The 19953-nt window shown below is 41.0% G+C and overlaps 1 protein-coding gene across 1 annotated transcript in view; it reads left to right on the top strand.

The window, feature by feature from the left end:
- Window positions 1-19953, top strand: part of NUP160 (nucleoporin 160) — a gene marked incomplete in the record, with an annotated part of 310239 nt that overhangs the window by 83501 nt on the left and 206785 nt on the right. The window contains 10 exon segments of the mRNA XM_053689299.1: window positions 14929-15002; window positions 15088-15244; window positions 16410-16479; window positions 16557-16655; window positions 17283-17402; window positions 17593-17688; window positions 17771-17865; window positions 18608-18704; window positions 18799-18904; window positions 18988-19148. Of these exon segments, the coding sequence (XP_053545274.1) occupies window positions 14929-15002; window positions 15088-15244; window positions 16410-16479; window positions 16557-16655; window positions 17283-17402; window positions 17593-17688; window positions 17771-17865; window positions 18608-18704; window positions 18799-18904; window positions 18988-19148 (1075 nt within the window).

Genomic DNA, 19953 nt, shown 5'->3' with positions numbered 1-19953 from the left:
CATTTAGCCACTAATAAGCAAGCATAACCCAGGTTCTCAACCAAAAATGGTCTGGCTCCTATGCATCACATTCCTGCTTTTTATATAAAGATAGCAAGAGAACGAAGAAAAATTTATAATAGGAGTAAATTTAGAAAGTTGCTTAAAATTGCATGCTCTATCTGAATTACTAAAGAAAAAATTTGGGTTTAGTGTCAGTTTAAAGACAACTATTCATGGACTCATACAGTGTACACCAACCTTTTCCTACCTCGTTTCCTCCTTTTGCTATCCCCTTGTAACAGTTGTCAAATCTTGGCAGGGCTCTCTACCGATTTTGCTTATTATAAATGCTACCTTTGCATATTATGCCTGTTGGCGCTCTTCAAATAAATAATACAATGGTAAGTTTTTAAATGAACTAGTTTGTAAGTTAATTCAGTTGTACAACACATTTTCTTTCCTATGGCATGGAGAGTCCGCTACTTAATTCCAATTACTTGTGGGATATTCACCTCCTGGCCAGCAGGAGGAGGCAAAGAGCACCCCAGCAGAGCTGTTAAGTATCCCTTCCCTTACCTATAACCCCCAGTTATTCTTTGCCTCTGTGACGGGAGGACAGCAAAGATGAGTGTCTGAGAAGATTAATCCTTTTAATGGGTAGTTTCCCTGAAAGCAAGGATTGGGGTCTGGCTCAGTCCATGTCGATCTCTTTAGTAAGAGTAATGGTGGCCTTTAGCTCGAGGTGGTCCTTGCTTTACTTTTAACACACTTGCTACCCGTTTGCAAAAATCCAGAGTTAGTTACTCTGTTTTTTCTTTGTCTACAGGTCCCTGATAGAGTGGAGTATCTATCACACCCTTGTAGCTGTGTCTCTGCTTGGCAGCAGGATCCTCAGGTAAGTGCTGTGCTTTTGCACTTGTAAGGGGTTAAATCCTCTATTGGATCATTTGGGACTTGGTTTATCCTTATATTCAGGGTACAAATAAAGGCAGTCTGCAGGCATATTTGTATGTGTTAAACTCATTTATGAAGGAGACTGAGGGGTTACATTTTCAAGCCCCCTCCCCCCCCCCCCCCCCTGTTTTGAGAATTAGTATTTCTCATGGTGGGTGGCTTAAAGTTTGTTTTTGTTTTTTGTCCGTCTGTGAAAATATCTCTGACCGATGTGCGCTTGATAATGGGATCGTCTTGGAAGCAGGAATTTCTGTCACCAGCTCGGGAGTCGTCATTATATGATCTAGTGGCAGCTTAAGGTCCGGTTACATTAGAACGCCTCACACTGAGGGTTAGTGGTGCCTGTATTTTTATCTGTAGTGAGTGTTTGAGATAATCGCTCTGAGCATTTCCTCTGCAGATTCTAAAAATGTTTCCTCACAGTGACCTGCCGGTTTTATTGAACTTTTTTCAAATTACTTTTTCTATTTTTGATTATTAGTGGGATCTGTTCAGTTATGGACACAGAACAGGATGCTTCTATTTCTATGGACAAAATAATTACTATGCTTAGAGGCTCAAATTTTCCTACCTATGCAATTCTGTTCCTCCTGTCTAGCTTAAACTTTAAAATTTAAAGACAAGTTACTCCCTTCTGAGCCACGTCTCTCATGATATGCCTCCACTTTCTCCTCAAACGTCCCAAGCTTTAATGGTTTCACATACAGTGCCTTGCAGTTCCTCTAATCCTCCTAGGGGTGTTTATTTGCCAGGAGATTTTGCTGCACAGATAACATTTGCAGTGTCTGCAGCTTTTTCTGCTTTCCCTACTGTGGGTAAGCGTAAGTGGAAACCCAAAACCCTTTCTGCTAGTAAGGTTTCTGACCAAACTAAATTTGCGCTGGTCAACCTTTCCCAAGGGTCTGATAAGAAAGATACATCAGTAGCCTCTGAAGCCGAGATCTCTGACATGATGGGGGACAATTCTGCAGAATCTGAAGAAGTAAATTTTCGATTTTAAATTGAACACCTCTTGTTTACTTCTAAAGGAGGTCCTGGCTACTTTGGACGACTCTGATTTTTCTGTCGCTGTCAACCCTAAAAAAAATCTAGTAAACTCCATAGATATTATGATGATCCTTTTTCCGTGGAAGTATTTCTAGTTCCATACCGTATGTCGGAGGTTATAGCTCAGGAATGGGATAAACCAGGGATTCTCTTTTCCCCTTCTCCTATTTTTAAAAAGATGTTTCCTGTTGCTTATTCCATTCGTGAACCTGGCCCACTGTGCCTAAGGTGGAAGGAGCTATCTCTACTCTAGCCAATAGAACTACTATTCCTATAGAGGATAGCTGTTATTTCAAGGATCCCATGGATAAGAAGCTTGAAGCTTACTTAAAGATGATGTACATTCATCAGGGATTACAGTGACAATCATAGATTCCCTGTCCATGAAGATTTTCCTGACGGATGTCAGTGGCTCAATGCATGGAGGTTATTGGTCTGATGGTTGCTTCCATGGACATCATTCCTTTTGCTCGGTACCTTCTGAGACCTCTGCAACTCTGCATGGTCAGCCAATGGAACGGAGACCATTCAGGTCTATCGCAGAGGATAGATATGGATTCCTTAACAAGAGACTCTATCTCGTGGTGTATTTCGCAGGACCATCTGTCTCAAGGCACATGCTTCCTGGATGATTGTGACCACGGACGCCAACCTGCTAGACTGGGGAGCAGTTTGGCGTTCTTTAAAAGCTCGTGGACTGGGGAGGTGTCTTCTCTTCCCATAAACATCTTAGAGTTGAGAGCAATCTTCAATTCCTTGATAGCTTGGTCTCGATTATCTTTAGTCCGGTTAATCATTCCAGTCGGACAACATCACCTCAGTGGCTTACATCACCAATCAGGGAGGAACTCTGAGTTCCTTAGCTATGAAGGAGGTGACTCGCATTCTGCAGTGGGCGTAAGCTTGAGATTGTCTCTTATCTGCCATCCACATTCCAGGAGTGGACAAATGGGAGGCGGATTTTCTGAGCAGACCTTTCATCCTGGGGAGTGGACTCTCCATCCGGAGGTGTTCTCAGAAATAACCCTCAGGTGGAGGTTTCCGTAGTTGGATCTGATGGTGTCTCATCGAAATGCCAAACTTCCAAAGTACAGTTCAAGGTCAAGAGATCCTTAGGCCGCTCTGATAGACTCTCTGGCGGTTCCTTGTTACTTCTCTCTAGCATACCTATTTCCTACTTTAGCTCTCCTTCCACGAGCTATTGCTCGTATCAAACAGGAGAGAGCATCTGTAATTCTAATAGCTCTTGCATGGCCTCGCAGGATCCGGTTTGCGTATTTGGTGAAGATGTCCTCTCTTCCACCTTGAAGGTTACCTCTGTGGAAGAACCTTCTGTTTCAGGGTCCCTTCCTCAATCTAAATCTAGATTCCCTGAGACTGACTGCTTGGAGATTAAACGCCTAGTTTTGGCTAGATGTGGTTTTGATACCATGCTTCAGGCTCGTAAACCTGTTACTCACAGTATTTATCATAAGGTATGGCGTAAATGCCTTTATTGTTGTGAATCTAAGGGTTTCTCCTGGAGTCGGGTGAGGATTCCCCGCATTTTATTCTTTCTTCAGGTTGGTCTGGAGAAAGGATTGTCGGTCAGTACTCTGAAGGGTCAGATTTCTGCACTGTCTATTCTTTTGCACAAACGTCTGGCAGATTTGCCAGACCTCCAAGCTTTTGTTCAGGCCCTGGTCAGAATCAGGCCTGTTTTTTAAACCTGTTTCTCCTCCTTGGAGCCTTAACCTCATTCTTAAAGCATTTTGTAGCAGGCTGTTTGAGCTGATGCATCTTGTTGATATAAAATTATCTTGTAAGGTTTTGTTTCTTCTTGATATTTCTTCTGCTCGGAGTTTGAGCTTTCGGCTCTGCAGTTGTTGTTCCTTCTTTTTGTCCTAATCCTCCTCATAAGGAACGTCTTTTGCATAACCAGGATGTTGTGCATACTCTAAAATTTTACCTTCAAGCAACTAAGGATTTTCGTCAATCTTCTGCCCTGTTTGTTGTTTTCTCTGGAAAATGTAAAGGTCAGAAGGCCATTTCTACTTCTCTTTCCCTCTGGTTAAGTATTATTTGTTTAACTTATGAGACAGCTGGACAGCAGCCTCCTGAGAGAATTACGGCTCATTCCACTAGGGATGTCTCCTCATCTAGGGCTTTCAGAAATGAAACTTCTGTGGAACAGATTTGAAAGGCAGCAACATGGTCCTCTCTGCATACTTTTTGCAAATTCTACAAATTCTATACTTTAGCCTCGGCTGAGGCCTCTTTTGGGAGAAAGGTTCTTCAAGTGGTGGTGCCTTCTGTTTAGGTCCTCCTGCCTTCTCTCCCTCCATTTTCATTCTGTGTCCTCCAGCTTGGGTATTGGTTCCCACTAGTAATTTGAATGAAGTTGTGGACTCTCCATGCCATTGGAAAGGAAACAAAATTTATGCTTACCTGATGAATTTCTTTCTTTCCGGGCATGGAGAGTTCACGACTCCACCCTTATTTAAATTTGAGACAACAGTTTTTATGTTAAACCTCAGGCACCTCTATACTTTTGTTTTGTTTTTATCTTTTTAATGAGTCCACTGATCATCTTAATTACTATTGGGAATACCACTCCTGCCCTGCAGGAGGCGGCAAAGAAGCACCACAGCAAAGCTGTTGAATATTGCCTCCCTTCCCTCCCAACCCAGTCATTCTCTTTGCCTATGTTAAGTGCAAGGAGGTAGTAAATTAGGTGTTAGAAAAAGATTCTTCAATCAAGAGTTTATTATTTTTAAAAGTAGTACAAGATTGTGCTGCTTTGTCCTAGGGTGTAGCCTTAGTCCATATCAGTCTCTTCAGTAGAGCAGTGGTGGCTTTAGAGCAATGGTAACTTGTGGGACATAATTCTCACTGCGCCTCCCATATATTGATGCTGCCCTAATCCTGATAGCCTAAGTAAGATTACTCAGGCTTTATACTTTGTTCACAGGGCTATGTGAGGGAGAGGACCTCTCAAACCTGCTGAGCTGCCCTGCTGTCTGGTAGAATCTAAAGGTAAGTGCTGACTCTTTATTCTGGATTGGTGATAAAGATCTCAGAGGAAGTGGAGAACTTTATTTTATTGGGATATACAGTATCTCCTATATGTAAAAGGAGGGAATTCAGTGACAGCATGTTATTAGCAGGCACTGGGGCTGAGGAGACTGATTTTGTTGCCTTATCTCTGGGGGCCTTTTATTGGGCTGAGGGTAAAGAACTCAGTGGGTGATTCTTTGGTCACATATATTTGGGCTAAGCTGCGATCTACAATGCGGTAGCCGAATTTGCCCCCAGGTTTGTTTAAGGTTCAGTTAGCACCCAGCGGCGTAGTTGTTAAAAACAATAGCGACCGGGAGCTTGATTGTTGTAACGCCCACGATGGGCAGAGCTACGGGTGGCGCCAATTTGTGCTGTGCACTCTAATCTCTAATTCCGATTTCGGAAACTGAAGGACTGCTTAGCGCAGTAATTAGTGTTTACAGAGAAGTGGGTCCGGACAGCGATACAAGCTGCGTTCCGGACCTTTTTGTAATCATATTGCACACCGTTTTGAGAATGGATAAAAGTCTGCTGAACACAATTTTTAATGTTTCCATATAAGTGGGACTGGACAACGCTATTGCTATTGCTACGTTCTGGATCCTTTTTGATCAGTTTTAAATGCAGTACCGTTTTTTTATGTTAAATTTATCCTTCTGCACACAAACACAAGGAGTACTTGAAATAAAGTTTGGGTATTAGAAGGGTTGATGGGCACCTCAGCAAGGTTTTGCTGAGGTGCAGATGGTTCTGCAGTAATTGTGTACTATTTTAGTTTTCTTTCTGCACACAAAAACAAAAAGTTATTTTTTAAAATTTAAAGAGACTAACGTTTTTTGTGTTCATTTTTATTAAATTTTTTTTTTTTTTTTTTTTTTTTTTTTTTTTTCCTGAACCTACTCCTAAGGCGTATGCTGTTTAGGAGTCTGTTGACAATGGTCAAGCTATGCCACAAATTTCTCCTATAGTGTCCCAAAAAAATTATGGCCCACATACAGTGCCCTGCTCTTCCTCTCACACTCCACCTGGAGTTACTATGCATTTCATGCATTGTCTGTTTTTCCCACACTGTAGGAAAGAGTACAAGAGGACATAATTTCAATCATTTAGTGTGATTGATTCAGTAGTTACTATTCCGAATGTCTCTTCCCTGTAACCTGAAAGAGGAAGTTTCTTCAATAGTATCTGAGACAGACTCAGATGGGGTAATATCCTTACCTGATCCTGAGGTTGTGTTCTTTCAGTTTTAGCCTGAATACCTCTATTTGTTACTTGAGGAGGTTTTAGCTACCCTGGGTGACTCCGACTCTACCGGTGTAGTCTATCCTAGAGCCTGTAAGTTATAAGGGAGAGTCCGGGTATACCTTTTTCTCCATCCCCCTATATTTATAAAGATGTTTCCCATAGCCAACTCAATTAAGGAAGCTTGGCAATCAGTCCCCAATGTGGAAGGAGCTGCTTCCAGCTTAGCTAAGAGAGCTACTATACCCATAGAGGATAGTTGTGCTTTCAAAGATCCTATGGAGGGGTTACTCAAAAAGATGTATGTACACCAGGGCTTACAATGGCAGCCAGCTGTGTGCATTGCTTCCATCGCTAGTGCAGCGGAATATTGGTTTGATGCTTTGTCTGATGCTATTAGGTCAGAAACTCCCCTGGATGAAATCCAGGATAGGGTAAAAGCTCTTAAATTGGCTAATTCCTTTATTACGGATGCTTCCCTTCAAGTTATCAAACCGGGAGCAAAGATTTCGGGTTTTTCTGTTCTAGCTCGCAGAGCCTTATGGTTAAAACCTTGGTCTGCGGATGTATCCTCGAAGTCAATTGTTAGCAATCCCTTACAAGGGGACCTGTTTGGACCTGGCCTGACAGAAATTATCTCTGATATTACGGGAGGTAAGGGTCATCTTCTCCCTCAGGATAAGAGAAACAAACAAAAGGGACGTAATTTTCGTTCCTTTTGAAATTTCAAGGGAAATTCTTCCTCTTCCCCCACCAAGCAGGAACAGTCTAAACCTTCATGGAGACGAAATCAGTCTTGGAATAAGGGAAAAAAATCCAAGAAGCCTACTATTGATTCAAAGGCCCAGGGATACAAACTAGAGTTCAGAAGTTTTCCTCCCAGAGGCAGGTTTCTACTTTCAAGATTATCTGCAGACCAGACAAAAGGAGAGGCGTTACACTGTGTAGGAGACCTCTCCGACCTGGGAGTGATAGTTCCTGTTCTGATTCAGGAACAGGGTCTGGGATTTTATTCCAATCTGTTCGTGGTTCCCAAAAAAGAGGGAACCTTCATACCCATTTTAGATCTCAAGAGTTTAAACAAGGTTCCTCTGCGTACCGTCCTTCAAGATGGAAACTATTTGTTCCATTCTCCCCTTAATCCAAGAGGGTCAATTTATGACAACTGTGGATTTAAAGGATGCGTATTTGCATGTTCCTATTCACAGGGATCATCACAGATTTCTAAAGTTTGCTTTTCCAGACAAACACTTCCAATTCATGGCTCTGCCCTTCAGTCTTGCCACAGCTCCCAGAATTTCCCCCCCCCCCAAAGGTTCTGGGTTCGCTGTTAGCGGTGCTTCGGTTACGGGGCATTGCAGTAGCGCCCTATCTGGATGACATCCTAGTCCAGGTACCATCCTTACAACAAGCAAGATCTCACACAGAAATGTGGTTATCCTTCCTGCGATCTCACGGATGGAAGATAAATTTGGAAAAGAGTTCCTTAGTTCCAAAAACAAGGGTAACTTTCTTGGGAACCATAATAGATTCCTTATCAATGAAGATTTTTCTGACAGAAGTCAGGAAATCAAAGCTCTTCGATACTTGTCTAGCTCTTCAGTCCACTCCTCGTCCATGTGTAGCTCAGTGCATGGAGGTAATCGGGCTGATGGTGGCGGCAATGGACATCATCCCGTTTGCTCGGTTCCATCTCAGACCTCTGCAGTTAAACTTGCTCATGCAATGGAACGGAGATTATGCGGACTTGTCTCCTTGAATACTACTGGAGCAGGAGACAAGGGATTCTCTTCAATGGTGGTTGTCTTGGGATCATCTCTCCCAGGGAACCTGCTTTCGCAGACCATCTTGGGTGATTGTGACAACAGACGCCTGCCTTCTAGGGTGGGGAGCTGTCTGGGGTTCCCTAAAGGCTCTTCAATGCTCGCCTGGCCTCAGTTGGCTTCTGCCCAGTTTATCAGATTCCAGTCGGACAACATAATGTCAGTGGCTTACATCAATCATCAGGGAGGAACGAGGAGTTCCTTAGCGATGACAGAGGTAGCCAAGATAATCCGGTGGGCGGAGGCCTATTCTTGCCATCTTTCAGCGATCCACATCCCAGGGGTGGACAACTGGGAGGCGGACTTTCTGAGCAGGCAGACCTTTCATCCAGGAGAGTGGGAAATCCATCCGGAAGTGTTCTCCAACCTGATTCTCAAATGTGGTCGGCTGGAGTTAGATCTCATGACATCTCGTCAGAATGCCAAGCTCCTGAGATACGGGTCGAGGTCCAGGGATCCCCAGACGGAACTGATAGATGCTCTGGTGGTTCCTTGGTCCTTCAGCCTTGCATACCTATTTTCCCCGGGTCATTGCTCGAATCAAGCAGGAGAGGGCATCGGTGATCCTCATTGCACCTGCTTGGCCTCGCAGGATTTGGTATGCAGATCTGGTGGACATGTCATCCCTGACACCTTGGGGACTTCCGTTGAGGAAGGACCTTCTCATTCAAGGGCCCTTCCTTCACCCAAATCTAGTTTTTCTGACACAGACTGCTTGTAGATTGAACGCTTAATCTTATCCAAGCGGGGTTTTTCTGATTCGGTCATAGAGACAATGATTCAGGCTTGTAAGCCTTTAACTAGAAGGATTTACCATAAGATATGCCGTGAATATCTCTATTGGTGTGAATCCAAGGGCTACTCATGGAGTAGTTAGGATTTCCAGAATTTTGTCTTTTCTCCAAGAAGGTTTGGAGAAGGTAAGGACTTTCGTCAGTCCTCTTCTTTGTTTGTAATTTTCTCTGGGAAACAGGTCAGAAAGCTACGGCTACCTCTTTCTTTTTGGTTGAGGAGTATCATCCGTTTTGCATATGAGACTGCTGGACAGCAGCCTCCTGAGAGGGTTACGGCTCATTCCATTAGGGCTGTTGCTTCCTCATGGGCGTTCAAAAATGAAGCTTCCGTGGAACAGATTTGCAAGGCTGCAACTTGGTCCTCTCTTCATACTTTTTCAAAATTCTATATATTTGACACTTTTGCCTCAGCTGAGGCCGCTTTTGGGAGAAAGGTTCTACAAGCAGTGGTGCCTTCCGTTTAGGTTCCCTGTCTTGTCCCTCCCGTATCATCTGTGTCCTCTAGCTTGGGTATTGTATCCCATATGTAATGAAGATGATCCGTGGACTCATTGTGTCTTTAAAAAGAAAAGAAAATTTATGCTTACCTGATAAATTTGTTAATTTTCTTTCACGCTGGCGCCTCTTCTTACAACTTAGAGGAAGTTTGTTTGGACTGCTAGTGAGGAGGCTCCGGTCTGTGTTTGCTAGGAACGCATGTTTGTGACTGAATGCGTTCCTAGGTCCGTACTACCTCTGTCGGTTCTGGGCGTCTTGCCAAGCCTGGAGTAAGGTGGGCTCCTCAGCAGGGCTGCTGAGGTGTGGAGGTGCTGGGGGGGTTAGTTTAACTTGTTTTCCCTTGGCTAATTTGCAGTGCGCAATAAAAAGATGCGCTTTTAAAATTTAAAGGCACAGTACCGTTTTTTTGCATGTTAAAATTGTTATCAAATTTATAGTGTTTGTGTTAAAATATTTCTAGGTGTGAACAAGTATGGTTCAAGGGACTTTGCAAACTGTTACTTGCTCTTTGTGTGGTAATGCTTTTGTGGAACCAACAATACCTTTCTGTCCTATGTGTATTGAGAGGACTATAAGTTTTAAAAATAAAAAAAACTTCTGAACCAACTTCTTCTAAGAGCTCCAGGTGTTACCACTCTCACAAACAGTGCCCTGCGTCTCCTCTGTAACTACCACTGGGGTTACTTTAAAAGACATCACGTCTCATGTCTACCATTTCTGATGTGCTATCTGCTTTTCCCATGTTGCAGGGTAAACATAAGAGGCAGACAAGTCATTCAGTTAGCAAGGTTTCTGATGCAATTGTTGCAGTTTCGGAATCTTCCTCTCAGGTGCCTGGGGAGGAAGAAGCTGTGGTAGCATCCGACGGAGAGATTTCAGATTCTGAAGGTATGCCTCTCACTGATACTGAGGTGGTTTCTTTTAGATTTAAGCTGGAACACCTCAGTCTATTGCTTAAGGAGGTTTTAGCTACTTTGGATGATAGCGACTCCACAGTTATGGTTGTCCCTAAGAAGTCCAGTAAGTTGAACAGATATTTCGAGCTTCCTTCCTCGACTGTTTTTCCAGTTCCTGACCAAGCTTCTGAGATTATTGCTAAGGAGTGGGAGAAACCTGGTATTCCTTTTTCTCCATCTCCTATTTTCAAGAAGATGTTTCCCATAGCTGACTCTATCAAGCAGGCTTGGCCGACTGTACCTAAAGTGGAAGGGGCTATTTCCGATTCAGGGATAGTTGTGTGTTCAAAGATCCTATGGACAAGAAATTAGAGGGCCTGCTCAAGAAGATGTACGTACACCAGGGTCTACAATGGCAACTGGCCGTGTGTATTGCTACTGTTACCAGTGCGGCTGCATATTGGTTTGGCGCCTTATCTGATGCTCTCAGAACGGAGACATCCTTTGAGATTCAAGATAGGATTCAGGCCCTCAAGTTTGCTAATTCCTTTATCACAGACGCTTCCCTTCAAATTATCAAACTGGGAGCTAAGATTTCAGGTTTTTCAATTTTAGCACGCAGGGCCTTATGGCTGAAGCCTTGGTCTGTGGACGTCTCTTCTAAGTCAAAGCTTTTAGCTATCCCATATAAGGGGAAGACCTTATTTTGCCCTGGTCTATCGGAAATTATTTCTGACATCACGGGAGGTAAAGGCCATTTTCTCCTTCAGGATAAGAGAAATAAGACGAAGGTCCGCCAGAGTAATTTTCGTTCCGTTGTCAAACAGGATCAACCCAAGATGGAGCGGAGATCCAGCCAGCCTTGGAATAAGGGTAAACCGGTTAAGAAGCCTACCGTTGAATCCAAATCAGCATGAAGGTCCTGCCCCCGATCCGGCAGACTTTCTTTCTTCGTTCAAGCCTGGATTCGGGATCTTCAGGATCCCTGGGCATTGGAAACTGTGTCCAAGGGATACCAGTTGGATTTCAAAAGTTTTCCTCCCAGGGGAAGGTTCCTACTTTCAAGATTGTCTGCAGTCCAGACAAAAAGAGAAGCGTTCTTACATTGTGTAAGAGACCTCTCCGATCTGGGAGTGAATGCTCCCGTTCCCCTGCGAGAACGGGGGCAGGGATTTTACTCCAACCTATTTGTGGTTCCAAAAAAGGAACCTTCAGGCCCATTTTAGACCTCAAGAGCCTAAGCAAATTCCTCAGGGTACTGTCTTTCAAAATAGAAACTATACGTTCCATTCTTCCTTTGATCCAGGAGGGTCAATTTATGATAACAGTGGACTTAAAGGATGCGTACTTGCATGTTCCCATTCACAAGAACCATCACAAGTTCCTAAGATTCGCATTTCTGGGCAAACACTTTCAGTTTGTGGCTCTTCCTTTTGGTCTTGCCACTGCTCCCAGAGTGTTTACAAAGGTTCTGGGGTCTCTGTTAGCGGTACTTCGTTCTCGAGGCATTTCTGTGGCGCCCTATCTAGTCCAGACACAGTCCTTCCATCTAGCGGTATACCACACGAGCATGGTATTGTCTTTCCTTCGCTCTCACGGGTGGAAGGTCAATTTTCAAAAGAGTTCTCTTGTCCCAAGTACAAGGGTAACTTTCCTGGGAACTGTAATAGATTCTCTGTCAATGAAGATCTTTCTGACAGAAGTCAGGAAATCGAAGATTGCAGATACTTGCTGAGTCCTTCAGTCCACTCCTTGGCCATCAGTGGCTCAGTGTATGGAGGTAGTCGGGCTGATGGTGGCGACAATGGATATCATTCCCTTTGCTCGGTTTCATCTCAGACCTCTGCAGTTAAGCATGCTCAGGCAATGGAATGGAGATTATACCAATTTGTCTCCTCAAATTCTACTGGAGCAGGAGACAAGGGATTCTCTTCAATGGTGGTTGTCTCTGGATCATCTCTCTCAGGGAACCTGCTTTCGCAGTCCATCTTGGGCGATTGTGACAAGACGCCAGCCGTCTGGGGCTCTCTAAAGGCTCAGGGAGTTTGGACTCGGTCAGAGTCTGTTCTTCCCATAAACATTCTGGAGCTGAGAGCGATCTACAATGCTCTTCTGACTTGGCCTCAGTTAGCTTCGGTCCAGTTTATCAGGTTCCAGTCGGACAACATTACGTCAGTAGCTTACATCAATCATCAGGGAGGAACAATGAGTTCCTTAGTGATGAGAGAGGTATCCAAGATTCACTCTTGATGTCTGTCGGCGATCCATATCCCAGGGGTGAACAACTGGGAGGCGGATTTCCTGAGCAGGCAGACCTTTCATCCGGGGGAGTGGGAATTCCATACAGAGGTTTTTGCCAGCCTGGTCCGCAAGTAGGGTCAGCCGGAATTAGATCTCATGGCATCGCGTCAGAATGCCAAGCTCCCGAGATACAGATCGAGGTCCAGGGATCCCCAGGCGGAAATAATAGATGCCTTGGCGGTTCCTTGGACCTTCAGTTTAGCATACCTGTTCCCTCCGTTTGCGCTTCTTCCTCGGTTGATTGCTCGAATCAAGAAGGAGAAGGCATCAGTGATACTCATTGCGCTGGCCTGGCCTCGCAGGATTTGGTATGCAGATCTGGTGGACATGTCATCTCAACCACCTTGGAGTCTTCCGCTGAGGAAGGACCTTCTAATTTAAGAACCCTTAAGAACGCTTAATTCTGTTTAAGCGGGGTTTTTCTGAATCGGTCATTGAGACCATGATCCAAGCTTGTAAGCCTGTGACCAGAAGAATTTATTTTAAAATATGGTGTAAATATCTATCTATATTGGTGTGAATCCAAAGGTTACTCATGGAGTAGGATTCCTCGGATTTTGTCTTTTCTCCAAGAAGTATTGGAAAAAGGATTATCGACAAGTTCTTTGAAGGGTCAAATCTCTGCTTTATCTATTTTGTTGCATAACCGTCTGACAGATGTTCCAGACGTTCAGTCTTTTTGTCAGGCCTTGGTTAGAATTAGGCCTTTGTTCAAACCTGTTACTCCTCTTTGGAGTCTGAATTTAGTTCTTCATGTTCTCCAACGGCCTCTGTTTGAGCCTATGAATTCTTTAGATGTTAAGTTGTTATCTTGGAAAATTTTATTTCTTGTAATTTCCTCTGCTCGTAGAGTCTCGGAACTCTCGGCATTGCAGTGTGAATCTCCTTATCTTCCATTCGGATAAGGTTGTTTTGCGTACTAAGTTGGGATTTCTTCCTAAGGTTGTTTCTGACAGGAACATTAATCAAGAGATTTTTGTTCCTTCTCTGTGTCCTAATCCTTCTCAGAAGGAACGGCTTTTGCACAATTTGGACGTGATTCGTGCTTTAAAGTATTACCTTCAGGCGACTAAAGATTTTCATCAGTCTTCCTCTTTGTTTGTGGTTTTCTCAGGGAAACGCAAGGGTCAGAAAGCTACAGCCACTTCCCTTTCTTTTTGTCTAAAGAGTATCATCCGCTTTGCATATGAGACTGCTGGACAGCAACATCCAGAGAGAGTTACGGCTCATTCCACGAGAGCTGTTGCTTCCTCTTGGGCATTCAAAAATTAAGCTTCTGTGGAACAGATTTACAAGGCTGCTACTTGGTCCTCTCTTCACACTTTTTCAAAGTTTTACAAGTTTGATACTTTTGCCTCGGCTGAGGCCGCCTTTGGGAGAAAGGTTCTTCAAGCAGTGGTGCCTTCCGTTTAGGTTCCCTGTCTTGTCTAGCTTTGGTATTGGATCCCATTAGTAATTGAGATGATCCGTGGACTCATCGTGTCATAAAAAAACCCCGAAATTTATGCTTACCTGATATTTATTTCTTTTTTGACACGATGAGTCCACGGCCCGTCCTGTTATTGAGACAGGTTGTGGGTTATTGTAAACTTCAGACACCTCTGCACCTCTGCTTTTCCTTTCTCTTCCTAACATTGGTTGAATGACTGGAGTGGGAGGGAAGGGAGGAGCTATTTAACAGCTCTGCTGTGGTGCTCTTTGCCTCCTCCTGCTGACCAGGAGGTGAATATCCCATTAGTAATTGAGATGATCCGTGGACTCATTGTGTCAAAAAATAAATAAATTTATCAGCTAAGCATAAATTTCGTTTTTCAATCAAATATGTGAACTTTAACATTTTGTTAACTTAAAGGGACAGTCTACACCAAAAATTGTTGTTTAAAAATATAGCTAATCCCTTTATTTACCCATTCCCCAGTTTTGCATAACCAACACAGTTATATTAATACACTTTTTACCTCTGTGATTATCTTGTATCTAAGCCCCTGCAAACTGCCCCCTTATTTCACTTCTTTTGACAGACTTGCATTTTAACCAATCAGTGCTTACTTCTAGGTAACTCCACGGGCGTGAGCACAATGTTATCTATATGGCACACGTGAACTAACTCCCTCTAGTTGTGAAAAAAATCAAAATGCATTCAGATAAGAGGTGGCCTTCAAGGTCTAAGAAATTAGCATATGAACCTCCTAGTTTTAGCTTTTAACTAAGAATACCAACAGAACAAATTCAAAATTGATAATAAAGGTAAAAGTTGTTTAAAATTACATGACCTATTTGAATCATGAAAGTTTATTTTTGACTAGACTGTCCCTTTAATTTGTAATTGTGTTTATTTTTGTATTCTACCAGAGAATCCAATCTGCAACATTTATCTGTCCTAGAGCTCTCAGATTCCCCAGCATTTACACCGGGGCACAAAACTGGTAACTTTCATATTTTTGTTTTGCACCTCACATTGCAGAGCATTTTAGTGATGTGCAACTTAATACATTGATTTATTTATTGCAGGTTCTGGACCGCAGACGGTTGTGGAATTATTTTTTCAGGACGTGATTCGAAAACTCTTATCTCATCTGTTTTCTCGGTCCACTGTCACTCAGACCCAGAGCCCTCTCAACTGGACTCAGCTCATAACTGATATTACCACTTATCTTCTGCAGCATTTGTATCCTACTCATATATTTAATGTTGGGGGGAGAAATAAAAAAAAAAAATAGATATATCTATCTATCTATCTATCTATATATATATATATATATATATATATATATATATATATATATATATATATATATATATACCTGATGGGTGCGCCTATTAAGCAGTTCTTAGAGAGAACACTGCATGCACTCCTTCTTTTTTTTTTTTTTTTTTTTTTTAAATAAATCTGTATACTTAGTGCATATGTGTACATGTAGCTGTATGTCAGTTTTGTATTCTATCTCTTTATGCATAAATACACAGGTTTATACATCTTATTACCATGTAGAGTTCTATCTTTGTTGGCGTATACTCTAGTTTATATCTCCTGCTTTTTTCCCTATTGAACACACTTTACAAGTTATTGTTAATATAGTGAAAGATAAGGAAGAAGAAAGGAAAAAGCACTGCTGCTGTTAGTTAAACTTGATATGATGCGTAACGGCAGCAGTGCTAAGGGGGCAGGAAGACCAACACATGCTACTTCCTTTTATTCTTCCTTTTAACTTCACTATATTAACAATAACTGGAAAAGTGTTATAAGGAGTGTACCTTCAGAAACGTGATGTCAGCTGCTGTTAGGGACCATTAGTTGTATTAAGCGGTGCGGGCAGTGGTAATTACGTCCATACTACAATCTGTTATCAGGACTGCTGAAGGTTTAGTAAAATATTTTGGATTATTTTTTCTTTTCTGGGTGGACTAAACTATTTCCCACTGAACTTTGAGTCAAAACATTTTTTAGGTACTGTAGTATATAGGATTTGGGAAGCCTTTCTGTATAGGATTTGTGCATATTTATTTAAATTGGAGAGCTATTTAGTTACTAAAGTTTTTAATGCCTTTTTTAATAACTGTATCCCCATGTTTTGTGTTATGGTCTAACATACACACCACAGTATGCTGCTTACTTGTTGTAATGAGGGGTTTTAGAATTTCACACCTTTTGCAAACTTTTTTTTTTTAATCTACATAGACCTTTCTTTCAAGGCTTTTTTTATTTTTGGGAATTTGTCAACCCTTGCAATATCTTATCTAGTTACTCTGGGGGAAAATTTTATTGCCTCTTTAATAATGTGTGCTTAATTTATAAATAATAAGCTTCTTCCTTAACAATTTTAATAATAAAGATGGCCTAGTAACCCAGGTTTTTTGTTTGCGGAGTGCTTGATGCGAAGTTGTCAATATACACAGCTGCAGGTAGGATCTGAATATTTAATGTTTGATTTATTTTGTTAGTTATGGTATAAAACCCTTTCCTTTTTTTTTTATACTAGGAATATGTCTGTCTGCTGCAACCATGGTGTCAAGTGAATGTGGGGTCTTGTCATTTTATGATGGCACAATGTTACCTAGTCACAGGAGAAGGGCACAAGGTGAGATTATTTCCCCCCACCACCACTATAAGGGATTTGTAAAGGCTATATCTTTGTAATTAATAAAAAATGGATTAAAGGAAAATGGCCACAGAGGTAAAAAGTATATTTAATATAACTGTGTTGGTTATGTAAGACTGGTGGAATGGGTAAAAAGGGGATTATCTATCTTTTTAACCAATAAGAATTTTGGAGAAATTAAATTGTAAATGTAGTATAGCTTTTAAATGGTAACAAGTTGTTCCTAAGATCAAATTCCGGGCTAGTAGAGCAGTTGTAACGTTTTAGATTTAAATATTTTAATGGACCATTAAATACAGTATAATTGCATAATCAACAAATGCACAATAAAAAACAGTGCAATAACACGCTGAATATCAAATGAGGAGCGTATATTTTTTTTTTTTTATTATTATAAATTTCGAAATTGCATTTCCCTGTGTCCTGTATCATGTGACAGCTGTCAGTGAATCAGACTCATATGCACAGTTTGATAATGAAAGCAAATTGGAAAGTTTGGGGTTTTTTTTAGGGTTTTTTTTTTAATGCAAGTTCTATCAGAATCATGAGATTTTTAATTTTTTCTTTAGTGTCCCTTTAACACATTTTTGCTTTGCATTTCTGCAGGCTCTAGAATGCTTCTCACATGCTGCATCTGAAGTAGAACGTGAAGAATTTTTGGAGAAATTAATCCATGTGGAAGATGGGGAACTTGGGTCCTCACCTAGACTTCAGTATTATAACAGGGTAGGGCCTTCAATAATGTATATTATACATTAAAACTATTGCTTATGTCATATGTTGTCCACAAACTAATAGAAATCAGTGTCATAACATGGGTTCCAATTTCCATTGTAATGCTGACTTTGGGAAGTTATATTTAGGAGGCAAATCTCTGTTTTTTTTAAAGCTGTTACGTCATGTATTTTGTTTTTAGGTGTTACATTTGCTGGAAGATGTAGGGCTGCCAGAGTTGGTAATCCAGTTGTCTACTTTGGCTATAACTGAAGCTATAGATGACCGGCGAAGTGAGGTAGGATCTCATAAATGTCTTCTCTTACTGCCCTCTTTTTGGATTTCCTGTTGCATGTGTGAATATATTATGCTTTCTTTAGGCTGCCCTGAGGACCCGTATTTTTAAACATCACTTGGATATGGGACACAACAGCCATGCATATGATGCATTAACTCAGATACCAGATCAGGGCAGGTAATTTATGTGTAGGGTATTTTAACTGTGTAAATCACTAAGTTACCTGCAATTAAGATTTGATTGTAATAATAATTTCAAACTACATTCTACTGTTTTACATTTTCTGTATTCGGTAGCTCAGCTCCACTACTCTGGTATAGTTTTAGGATATCCTGTTGTCTTAAAACAATCATTTTACATCTCTTTTTCATTTAAAAGATCCTTCTATCTTTTCCCTTGATCTGCCTATTAGTATAAAAATAAGCAGCTGTTTAATATTGTGGCTACACTTGTATAAACATTTGATTAAAGTTGGATTAATGAATATTAAAGCCAGAAAACTAAAAAATTAAATGTGAATAAGAGCAATTTCATTTTAAATAGTATTGTGCAATACATGTGTATTATCAAAAACTGTTTCTGGTGAAGTTAGCATTATTGCAATAATAGCGTTTCCTGTTCAGTTCATATGCTTTGTGCACCAGCATACAAACGGTGCCTGCCAAGAGAGCATATATTGTATCATACACATGCCAATCCCAGATCTCTGAGCCACAGTGCACTGGGCAAATGCAAAATGCACACTAATTGTTTTCACTGAAACAGTCATTACTTTTACTAGAAGGTTAGCTGGTAGATTTTTCTTGCAAAAATGCTTCTCTTCAACATTTATGTGCATTTTTTAGTTTTTTATGTTTCATTATGTTCTATCGTTTACCTGCATATCGGTTTTGTAATGGCAATCAATTTTATTTGACAGGCAATTAGACTGTTTGCGCCAACTAGTTGTGGTTCTGTGTGAACGTTCTCAGCTTCAAGATCTTGTTGAATTTCCATATGTGAACTTACAAAATGAGGTAAGTGTTGAAATGATTTATCGCCTTTGTGTTGCTGTAAACTAGCCCTGTTTGAAAAGATTTTTACCCCTTTACCTAATGTTTGCTATCTCAGGTTGTAGGTATCATTGAATCTCGTGCTCGTGCTGTCGATCTAATGACCCACAATTATTATGAGCTGTTATATGCGTTCCATATAAATAGGCACAACTATCGTAAAGGTAAATACGGCTTTTTCCCTTTCTTACATTTTATTTACAATATTGCATCTTTTTCTAACAAGTCCTCACCCCTTTCTCTCCAGCTGGCACTGTGATGTTTGAATATGGGATGCGCCTTGGTAGGGAAGTTCGAACCTTACGTGGACTTCAGAAACAAGTGAATGCTTATCTAGCATGTCTGAATTGCCTGCGCTTGATCCGTCCTGAATATGCGTGGCTCGTGCAACCTGCCTCAGGAGCTGTGGTATGAATCATTTTAAGCTTGAGCAGATTTTCTAGGAAATACCTTAAAGTGACAAAGTCAAAATTAAACATTTATGATTCAGATAGAACATGCAAATTTTTAAATTTGAATTTTTGTCTTGGAATCACTTTTTGAAGAGTCAATTGATAGGATTTTATAGGGGCATTAAACACTTATCTAATATAAAATGATAAATCCGTAATATGGTTGAAAGTAACGAACAGTAAAGTGTCAACTTACAATTTTCTATTACTATTTGTATTTTTTTATTTATTTATTTTAAAGCATAGGAAAATAATCCTAATTTTTGAAAAGTAGAATGAATTCTAAATTTGAGTTTGGAATTGTATGTGTGCGCTCAGATCCTTGAACAATTATAACATTTTACTGAGAAATTGCCTATAGAACTTTTGTTCTGTGATAACTTTTATCTGAAAACCTTTCATCTCAAAAATAATTTAAAGGGATATGAAACCCAAAAATGTTCTTTTGTTATTCAGACAGAGCATACCATTTTTAAAAAGTTTCTAATTTACTTCTATTACCAAATTTGCTTTGTTCTTATATTCTTTGTTGAAGAGATACCTAGGTAGGCATCTGAAGGACTACATGGCAGAAAATAGTGCTGCCATCTAGTGCTCTTGCAAAACTGCCATATAGTGCTCCAGAAATGTGCCGGCTCCTAAGCATACGTCACTGCTTTTTCAACAAGAGACCAAAATAAATTTGATAATAGAAGTAAATAAAGTTGCTTAAAATTGCATGCTCTATCTGTATTTCAAAAGAAAAATTGTGGATTTAAAGT

This window comes from Bombina bombina, chromosome 7, assembly GCF_027579735.1.
Source record: "Bombina bombina isolate aBomBom1 chromosome 7, aBomBom1.pri, whole genome shotgun sequence".
In the NCBI taxonomy this organism is placed as follows: domain Eukaryota; kingdom Metazoa; phylum Chordata; class Amphibia; order Anura; family Bombinatoridae; genus Bombina; species Bombina bombina.
Note: the sequence above shows the minus strand (reverse complement) of the source record. Positions and strands in the feature narration are given on the sequence as shown.